The sequence below is a fragment of the Bombina bombina genome, chromosome 2 (genome assembly GCF_027579735.1).
Source record: "Bombina bombina isolate aBomBom1 chromosome 2, aBomBom1.pri, whole genome shotgun sequence".
Classification (NCBI taxonomy): domain Eukaryota; kingdom Metazoa; phylum Chordata; class Amphibia; order Anura; family Bombinatoridae; genus Bombina; species Bombina bombina.
The window spans coordinates 607,275,725-607,286,340 of record NC_069500.1 but is presented as its reverse complement, the minus strand read 5'-3'; the positions used below and the strand labels follow the sequence as shown (position 1 = coordinate 607,286,340).

At 39.3% G+C, this 10,616-nt stretch overlaps 1 protein-coding gene across 1 annotated transcript in view; it reads right to left on the bottom strand.

Moving 5' to 3' along the window:
- Positions 1-4,006: 4,006 nt before the first annotated feature.
- Positions 4,007-10,616, bottom strand: part of DOCK8 (dedicator of cytokinesis 8) — a 515,743-nt gene continuing 509,133 nt past the window's right edge. The window contains exon 49 of the mRNA XM_053699981.1: positions 4,007-6,626. Coding sequence (XP_053555956.1) covers positions 6,584-6,626 — 43 coding nt within the window. The 3' untranslated portion in view covers positions 4,007-6,583. The remainder of the gene's footprint in view (positions 6,627-10,616) is intronic.

Below are 10,616 nucleotides of genomic sequence, written 5' to 3'. Positions count from 1 at the left end.
CATTCTTAATAATGTTTGCCATCTAACATAAGCAGGGAAGGATAAGGTACCACCCTGTCCTAAAACCCTATCCAATTTAGGAATTAAAGGTTCATCAGGCAATTTGGCCTCTGGAACCACTGAATGCACCAAAAACTTCCTTTAGAAGAAACTAAAGTCTGGTTCCTACGCAGCCGGAGGTTTAGAGGCAGCAGACTCCAACCCAGAATGTTCTTACTCTGAAGTCTCAGAAAGAACTTCATCCTCGGATAACCCTCAGTTAAATCCAATAAATTATCTGATGTACTCTGGGAAATAGTGCAATATGTAACCTTTCGCTTGCGATTAACAGGGCGAGGTAAAGCATTAAAGGCCGCAGATACCGCTGTCTGAACTGCGCAGTAACGTCTCGTGAAAAAAAGGCCCCCTCCAGATGGAGGATCAACAATGCTACGGGGAAACTGCATGTGTAGAGATATAAGAATGTAGGGTACGCACCTCACTGGACGACAACTCCTCAGAGGTGGACGGCTCTGTGGTATCAAACATGTCTGATATTATCACATTATCAAGGCATATGGAGCATAATTAAGAGGCCTCATCTCCATATAAACAGGAATTACTCATTAGGAATAGAGGGAGTGCCCTCTAAAGTAACAGAATCCTCCATCACTAGTGCAATAACCGGAGAACTAGAGAAATAAAACATCTTATTTTATAAAAAAAACCCGGCACCCTTATACCCCAATGGCTGGGGCACTCACCACCTCCTATGACCCAGACAGTACAGAGATCTATAACTCCTCTCTGATAGACACCCGGACAGGAAAAAGGGAATGAATCACATGGTGCACAATGCAGGACCGTCCCTGCTATGAGAAAGCGCTCCAAGCTTGTAGGCTGCATGACTCTCAAAGTGAAAGTGAAACCTGTATATTCCATAACAGCCTATAAGCCCATAACATCTCACACATAAAAGCAGCATAAAATCAAATAAACATATAAGATTATTCCCCCCTGTTTAATAATTACCGTAAGGAGATATTAAACCTTGATTCTATACAGATAAAAGGAGTCACACTGTGGCCCTGTCTTCTTGCATTACCATACATGTATAAAATATGAAACGATCTTACCAGAATCTACGCCGTGGAACAGGAAAACGGCCTTTCAAGTGTGACAGATAGTAGCATTGCTTCTAACATGGACTTGATTGAAGAAAGCAGGCAGCGAAACTTGTGAACGCTGATTGCCTATGAAGCTGTTAATATGAGTCAAGATGGTTTTGCAGAAAGACTCTCCCTGCATCTCCGGACTCTAACATTCCTCCATGCTCTCACTGAGAGGCTGACAGGACTACTTAAAACTCCAGTCCCATCTCAAAGAGTACTACCCTCCATAAGAGACTACTCCAAAATCTTCTAACACTTCTCTGCCAACCTCCTGTGACGAAAGGCAAAGAATGACTGGGGTTAGGAGGAAGTAGGGGAGGTATTTAAGCCTTTGGCTGGGGTGTCTTTGCCTCCTCCTGGTGGCCAGGTTCAGTATTTCCCACAAGTAAGGAATGCAGCTGTGGACTCTTCCCATATTAAGATGGAAATAAAAATTAAAATTTTTATCAAGAAAAAAATATAATAAAGCAACATTTATTATGGGGGGGGGGCTGTCTTGTCTATTTCTGACCTACCTAAGGCTTTGAAAACCCCTGCTCTATATGAATCATGAAAGAAAATTTTGAGTTTCTTTTCCCTTTAATTTGACTTCCATGTCCTTTTAAAAGCAGTGAAATCCCATAAGTGAGCTGCAGACCTTTAAATGGCACACTGAGATTTTGGCTCCACAAAACAATTTCCACTCCTAAATATTTAATATCTATAGCTCATTTTCACTTCTTTTGTTTGATCTTAAACCAAAGGAGCATTTTTACATGTCCGTCTCACCACTTTGCCATGTTCAGATTTTTCTGTTACACCTTGCTTGGAAGTTCAAGTGTCATGGTCAATTGAGGTTTGCTAGAATATACTAGAAATCCTTGACTATAGAATGTGAAAACTCAGTTTTTGATTTAGACCACAAAGTGTGTCAGAGTGTATTTGTACTTTACTCAGTGTCTGTCCTTGACCCATTTTATGAAATTATTATGTAAAAAACCCCCTCAAAACACAATCTGATAAACTGCCATGGTCATTTGCACTGTAAACATGAAAATAATTTTCAAAACACTTGATTGTTGACAGTAAATATATGATACTGTATACAGAATGCCAGCTTTGTCAATTTGCCACAAGTATCAGACTAAGGGGTAGATTTATCATAGTGCGAGCGGACATCATATGATGTAGCGTATCGATAAATGCCAACAGCATACGCTGTTCACTGCCTTACTTTATTTGCTTTGTCACCATTTCTTCTTATTCACATATTGATATTAAAAATATAAAATGTATTCTCACAGTACAGCTTCTTTGACCTCTCTTAATAAACCAAAAGAAAATGTTTTTTACTGATCTAAAAGACACAGCAGGTCTTTTTTTTTGTATAACTAAATCAACAATGAACAATTTATAGATTCAGATGTAATGTTGACCTTTACTAAGTATAGGGCTGGATTAAAATAGTGTAACATTATGTGGGTGTATTCCTATTCAGCGCAAAATGAACACTGATGGGGGAGGATGAACAACAATTTGTCTTTGTTTAGCATGGACAGAGGTCACCATGCTGAAGGACTGTGTACACTGTGCTTGTTTACATTGTGTGGCATTTGGGTTAAGACTAAAAAATCACAGAGATGAATAGAACACTAGAAAGGAAGTCCTCATAAGACCAAAGAGTAAAATGTTCACAGGTTTACTAAATATTTGTGACCTTTAACAAAATGTCACATCTTTCTTACAGGGTGACTTCTCTTTGGAGGTTAAAATAACACAGAAATTCAGGGCAGTGCGTGTTTTTGCCATTTAGCAGACATAGAAATCCCTGTACTGTGATAAGGGGTATTCTCTGCAATTTAAATGCAAACAAACATAGTACAATTTAGCAGTACACTATGAAATGTGAGTTTTATTTAACTTTAGACAATTTCATTTGTATGTTGTATATATCAGTGGATTTATAGGAAGTTTACAGTGTAATTTTGTTTTGTTTGTTTGCTAGGTAAAATAAATACAGAGTTTGTATGTGGGTTTAACAAGGCATTCATTGGGGTCTATCTATCAAGCTCCGAATGGAGCATGAGGGCCCGTGTTTCTGGCGAGCCTGCAGGCTTGCCAGAAACAACAGTTATGAAGTAGCTCCATAACCGGTCTGCCTGCTCTGAGCAGGCGGACAGAGATTGCCACAATTCAACCCGATCGAGTACGATCGGGTTGATTGACACCCCCCCTACTGGCAGCCGATTGGCCGCAAATCTGCAGGGGGCGGCGTTGCACCAGCTCACATTTGAAATTAATATTTAAAGTCAGTGAGCACTGCTAGAACCAAGCTCTCAGCCACCTATAACCAATGAAAAAGACAGAACTCTGCAAGCTGCTGTGGGTCTTAAAGGGATATAAAACAGTCATTGTTGTAATACAAACAAACACTAAGCAGTGGGTTATACGTAAAAGGCATTATTCATCATTTTAAAAGGAATTTACCTTTTCTTTTTTTCTTTTTTTAACTTAATTTGTGCAGTGTCCATTACTTCATGTTATAACTCTACAAGGGAGATGGGGTCTCTATAGGAAGGCATATCTAGCTTGATGTTGTAAATCTTCTACAGTAAAATGTATTGGTTTCCTAATCAATAAAAGCTAGAGAAACAGAAGTCAGGTTCTGCCCATGCTCAGAGCGGCAAACTGCAACCTAGTTCATAGCACGTCTGCTCCCCTTTCTCTCTCTTTAAAACCACAGAACACATGTACCTTCACAGACACTCGAGGGATTTAAACACTGTTGCTGTGGGACCTTTATAAGAATTTTAGGGCTGCATATCTATCCCTTTAAATAAAACTAATATTCACAAATGTAGACATTAGAAAGGAACTAATGTTATTCCATAAAAGCTTTTATTTGTTATTAACTTTACAACATTTCAATAAAATGGATCAAACAACTAACGAATAAACACAATGAGGAAAAAAATGATTGTGTCTGTACATAATCATTGGCACATTACAGTGAAATAAAGAAAACATCACTTTCAATGGAAGTTCAATTTGAAGCATAGAGAAGAAATCTAACTACAATTGTAGCAATTGTAAACAATATCCAGTGTACACAGAAGAAAAGTGCGTTGTTATAATATTAATATTATTTGTGATAATAAATTTCTAAGGGCAAGATTACAAGCCGCGTGCGTTATGGCTTTGTCGCATTTGGGGTTGCGCAGGTATTACAAGTTGCAAAATAACTTATTTTGCACTTACGTTAAGCTGTGCAATGCAAACCGTGAAATCGTGTGCGCATTCACGTATTCCCCATAGAAGTAAATGGAGAAGACAAATAGAAAATATATATATATATAATATGTTGGGCATAGCCCATGAAAATGCAAATATTTCAAATTGCGAAATTGTTTTCACAACGGAATATCTTCTATTTATTTCTAAATAAATATTTATCTATATATTTGATGATATTTGGACTGATATATCTATTTACTGCAAGATATGTATATGAATATATATATGTCTAGATATCTCGAGATCTATATGCGAATATCAAATTGAAAATACATCTGAGATATTGTTTAATGAGCATAAGATTGTAATGTAAAATATTTTCATTATCTCTATAGTTAGACATATCTCTATGCATATAAATCAATGTTTCTCTATGTATGTGTATGAATGTCAATGTAAAATTCCTGCGTCTGCTTTTTTTCCCTAACCCTCGAGATCTCGTATCTTTAAGTCCTTATAACTTTTGTGCGCAATATTTGTTTTTAATAATTTTTATTAGACAGTGTTAATGTAAGTTTAACCTTACTTTTTGTAATGTATTTTTTAAGTGTTTCGTGAAACTTTTGTTTTGCGGAAAAGCATTAACTATAGCTCTTCGAGTGCAGAAAGGAATGTTGCGTAAAAGGCAATCGCGATTTTTAAAGACTTGTAATACCTGCACAATGGAAATTGATTGCGAAAAGACCATACAAATCATAACTCGCGACTTGTAATCTTGCTGCAAATGAGGTAAAAAAATATTTTTACTAGAAAACTCCCTGATTAATCACAAATATATAAATGTATCTGAAAAATAAAACATGAATAATTTGACAGTCATAAGTTGTTTATTTTCAGTACCATGTTAATTTAAATTAAACATAATTGAAATGTTACATAAAAATTATTCTAGCAACTATGATGGTTAGAAAGTAATAAAAAAGGTCTATAACAAAGAATACTGCAATATGAAATAAAGCGTTTATAAAAATGAATCTTTACATATATGCTTGTAGTTTATAATGAAAAAATATATTAAAAAATGCTAAATTTTTTAAGCAAAATGCAATTTTTGAAGGCAAAAAGATTTACACAGTCATATATACATCTCTATAGTCTACCTTGCAGACATAAAACATGTAACCCATTTGCAAATGTTTTTCTTTAAGTTTATTTATCCAAATACTGTACATAGAAATTCAGGTTTAAAATTAAGCGTTTGCAGATAGTTGCAAATGGCCAAACTCATTGTCTCTGGATAATTTTCCGACCGACAAAACATTTACTAAATACAAATGGTCTGCCATTGATTGCTTAAACAACTTTACAGTTGTTATGTGACATTGCAAATATCTATTGACCTATTGTCAACTCTGTACCTTTCACAAGCTAAAAAATGCTAGCTTTTTAAACTGTAAGAAAGTCACCATGTAACATGTAGAACACATTTTAGGTTTGATGCATTTAAATAACATTTGAATATGAGAGAGCTTTTATTACTTGAAATGCCCATCAAAAGTATGTTTTCATATGGCTTTCAAACTTCACCTATTATCAAAATACATCTTTCATATGTATTTGTTGAATAATGTGCCATTTGTTTTATTTACACCAACACAGTGAAAACGTGACTAGTACTTAGAGCTATGCTTGGGTCTTCCCAAGGCATATTGATCTGGGACAATACTTTGTCACGAGATCCAAGATCTTAATTGTAGGCCCTGTAATCTTCTGCCAAATGTGTTTTTTGCTTCATTTGATGATAGATCTTTATCTAGTTAACAGAACTCTGGATGTGAAGGAGATACACATACATTGCAATATAATGCCCAAAAAAGCCCCTAATGATTTTGCATGGTGAGGTTTTTGTTTATTTACCCCAGGCTACTCAAAAGAGGGCCTGTATTCTTACCAGAAAACAAAACCTGGGCACAAGTGGGTGAATTTCCCACATAATTATGACCATTGGAGGTGAGTAGATCTGGTGAGGGACCTGAACAAACCTGCAATGTTGCGTTGCTTTGAAGGAATAAAGTATTATCCAACAACCTTCTGCTTTGTTTTATTTTTGTTTTTTATAAGGCATTGGAAATGCTAAAGAGCATCTCTGGTGATCTATACAGCGTATTCAGTCACTTGCTGAGCACTGTTTCAGAAACTCATCAGCTGTTCGGAGAATATTAAGAATCATATTTTCTGAAGCTGTTTCTGTGCAATAGGCCTCTGAAAAAAAAAAAAGAATGTTTGTTACGCAATTTGTATTATACTAAAAAAGGAAGAGACACATTATTCTTGAAGACACATATATTGATTTTAATGGCAGATTAGGACCAGGATGCTTACATAGCCAAAAAAAAATCTGGATATTTAACAAAATGATTGCTACTGGAAACGAGATATCAAGAAATCTGAAAATAGTTTCTTAAACCGCAGTTAATTTGCTTCCCTTGAAATATCAAATACTTCTTATCATTCACCAATCATTCATTACACATTTATAAGTAGTACATTTATAAGTTTAGAGGAATAGTGTAGGATTTGTTTTCTAAATATTCGCTCAGCATAACTGCTGAAAAGCAGACATTCTGCTACTGTGGTATGATGTAACATAAGAACCACCTATTACTTAATGAAAATAAATATTCAAAGGTTATTTTATTAAATGTTTTACTTTGATATAATCCTTTAAAAACAGAATTTATGTTTACCTGATAAATTACTTTCTCCAACGGTGTGTCCGGTCCACGGCGTCATCCTTACTTGTGGGATATTCTCTTCCCCAACAGGAAATGGCAAAGAGCCCAGCAAAGCTGGTCACATGATCCCTCCTAGGCTCCGCCTACCCCAGTCATTCGACCGACGTTAAGGAGGAATATTTGCATAGGAGAAACCATATGTTACCGTGGTGACTGTAGTTAAAGAAAATAAATTATCAGACCTGATTAAAAAAACCAGGGCGGGCCGTGGACCGGACACACCGTTGGAGAAAGTAATTTATCAGGTAAACATAAATTCTGTTTTCTCCAACATAGGTGTGTCCGGTCCACGGCGTCATCCTTACTTGTGGGAACCAATACCAAAGCTTTAGGACACGGATGAAGGGAGGGAGCAAATCAGGTCACCTAAATGGAAGGCACCACGGCTTGCAAAACCTTTCTCCCAAAAATAGCCTCAGAAGAAGCAAAAGTATCAAATTTGTAAAATTTAGAAAAAGTGTGCAGTGAAGACCAAGTCGCTGCCTTACATATCTGATCAACAGAAGCCTCGTTCTTGAAGGCCCATGTGGAAGCCACAGCCCTAGTGGAGTGAGCTGTGATTCTTTCAGGAGGCTGCCGTCCGGCAGTCTCATAAGCCAATCGGATAATGCTTTTAATCCAGAAGGAGAGAGAGGTAGAAGTTGCTTTTTGACCTCTCCGTTTACCAGAATAAACAACAAACAAAGACAAAGTTTGTCTGAAATCCTTAGTAGCTGCTAAGTAAAATTTGAGAGCACGAACTACATCCAAGTTGTGCAACAAACGTTCCTTCTTTGAAACTGGATTAGGACACAAAGAAGGCACAACTATCTCCTGGTTAATGTTTTTGTTAGAAACAACTTTTGGAAGAAAACCAGGTTTAGTACGCAAAACCACCTTATCTGCATGGAACACCAGATAAGGAGAAGAACACTGCAGAGCAGATAATTCTGAAACTCTTCTAGCAGAAGAAATTGCAACCAAAAACAAAACTTTCCAAGATAATAACTTAATATCAACGGAATGTAAGGGTTCAAACGGAACCCCCTGAAGAACTGAAAGAACTAGGTTGAGACTCCAAGGAGGAGTCAAAATTTTGTAAACAGGCTTGATTCTAACCAGAGCCTGAACAAAGGCTAGAACATCTGGCACAGCTGCCAGCTTTTTGTGAAGTAACACAGACAAGGCAGAAATCTGTCCCATCAAGGAACTTGCAGATAATCCTTTTTCCAATCCTTCTCGAAGGAAGGATAGACTCTTAGGAATCTTAACCTTGTCCCAAGGGAATCCTGCAGATTCACACCAACAGATATACCAAATTATGTGGTAATTTTTCTGGTTACAGGCTTTCAGGCCTGAACAAGAGTATTAAGAACAGAATCTGAGAACCCTCGCTTTGATAAGATCAAGCGTTCAATCTCCAAGCAGTCCGCTGGAGTGGGTCGAACGGACCTAGAACAAGAAGGTCTCGTCTCAAAGGTAGCTTCCATGGTGGAGCCGATGACATATTCACCAGATCTGCATACCAAGTCCTGCGTGGCCACGCAGGAGCTATCAAAATCACCGACGCCCTCTCCTGATTGATCCTGGCTACCAGCCTGGGGATGAGAGGAAACGGCGGGAACACATAAGCTAGTTTGAAGGTCCAAGGTGCTACTAGTGCATCCACTAGAGCCGCCTTGGGATCCCTGGATCTGTACCCGTAGTAAGGAACTCTAAAGTTCTGACGAGAGGCCATCAGATCCATGTCTGGAATGCCCCACGGTTGAGTGACTTGGGCAAAGATTTCCGGATGGAGTTCCCACTCCCCCGGATGCAATGTCTGACGACTCAGAAAATCCGCTTCCCAATTTTCCACTCCTGGGATGTGGATAGCAGACAGGTGGCAGGAGTGAGACTCCGCCCATAGAATGATTTTGGTCACTTCTTCCATCGCTAGGGAACTCCTTGTTCCCCCCTGATGGTTGATGTATGAACTTGGCCCTCGCTAGCTGAGGCCAAGCTTTGAGAGCATTGAATATCGCTCTCAGTTCCAGAATATTTATCGGTAGAAGAGATTCTACCCGAGACCAAAGACCCTGAGCTTTCAGGGATCCCCAGACCGCGCCCCAGCCCATCAGACTGGCGTCGGTCGTGACAATGACCCACTCTGGTCTGCGGAAGGTCATCCCTTGTGACAGGTTGTCCAGGGACAGCCACCAACGGAATGAGTCTCTGGTCCTCTGATTTACTTGTATCTTCGGAGACAAGTCTGAATAGTCCCCATTCCACTGACTGAGCACGAACAGTTGTAATGGTCTTAGATGAATGCGCACAAAAGGAACTATGTCCATTGCCGCTACCATCAAACCTATCACTTCCATGCACTGCGCTATGGAAGGAAGAGGAACGGAATGAAGTATCCGACAAGAGTCTAGAAGTTTTGTTTTTCTGGCTTCTGTCAGAAAAATCCTCATTTCTAAGGAGTCTATTATAGTTCCCAAGAAGGGAACCCTCGGTGACGGAGATAGAGAACTCTTTTCCACGTTCACTTTCCATCCGTGAGATCTGAGAAAGGCCAGGACAATGTCCGTGTGAGCCTTTACTTGAGGAAGGGACGACGCTCGAATCAGAATGTCGTCCAAGTAAGGTACTACAGCAATGCCCCTTGGTCTTAGCACCGCCAGAAGGGACCCTAGTACCTATGAGAAAATCCTAGGAGCAGTGGCTAATCCGAAAGAAAACGCCACGAACTGGAAATGCTTGTCCAGGAATGCAAACCTTAGGAACCGATGATGTTCCTTGTGGATAGGCATATGTAGATACGCATCCTTGAAATCCACCTTGGTCATGAATTGACCTTCCTGGATGGAAGGAAGAAGTGTTCGAATGGTTTCCATCTTGAACGATGGAACCTTGAGAAACTTGTTCAAGATCTGGAGATCTAAGATTGGTCTGAACGTTCCCTCTTTTTTGGGAACTATGAACAGATTGGAGTCTGAAGACAACTGAGACCTGTGGAACCTCCCCCTTGGAGGAAGCCCCTTGAACTCCAGAGAATAACCTTGGGAGACTATTTCTAGCGCCCAAGGATCCAGAACATCTCTTGCCCCAGCCTGAGCGAAGAGAGAGAGTCTGCCCCCCACCAGATCCGGTCCCGGATCGGGGGCCCGCATTTCATGCTGTCTTGGTAGCAGTGGCAGGTTTCCTGGCCTGCTTTCCTTTGTTCCAGCCTTGCATAGGTCTCCAGGCTGGATTGGCTTGAGAAGTATTACCTTCCTGCTTAGAGGACGTAGCCCTTGGGGCTGATCCGTTTCTGCGAAAGGGACGAAACTTAGGTTTATTTTTGGTCTTGAAAAGACCTATCCTGAGGAAGGGCGTGGCCCTTGCCCCCAGTGATATCAGAGATAATCTCTTTCAAGTCAGGGCCAAAGAGTGTTTTCCCCTTGAAAGGAATGTCAAGCAATTTGTTCTTGGAAGACGCATCCGCTGCCCAAGA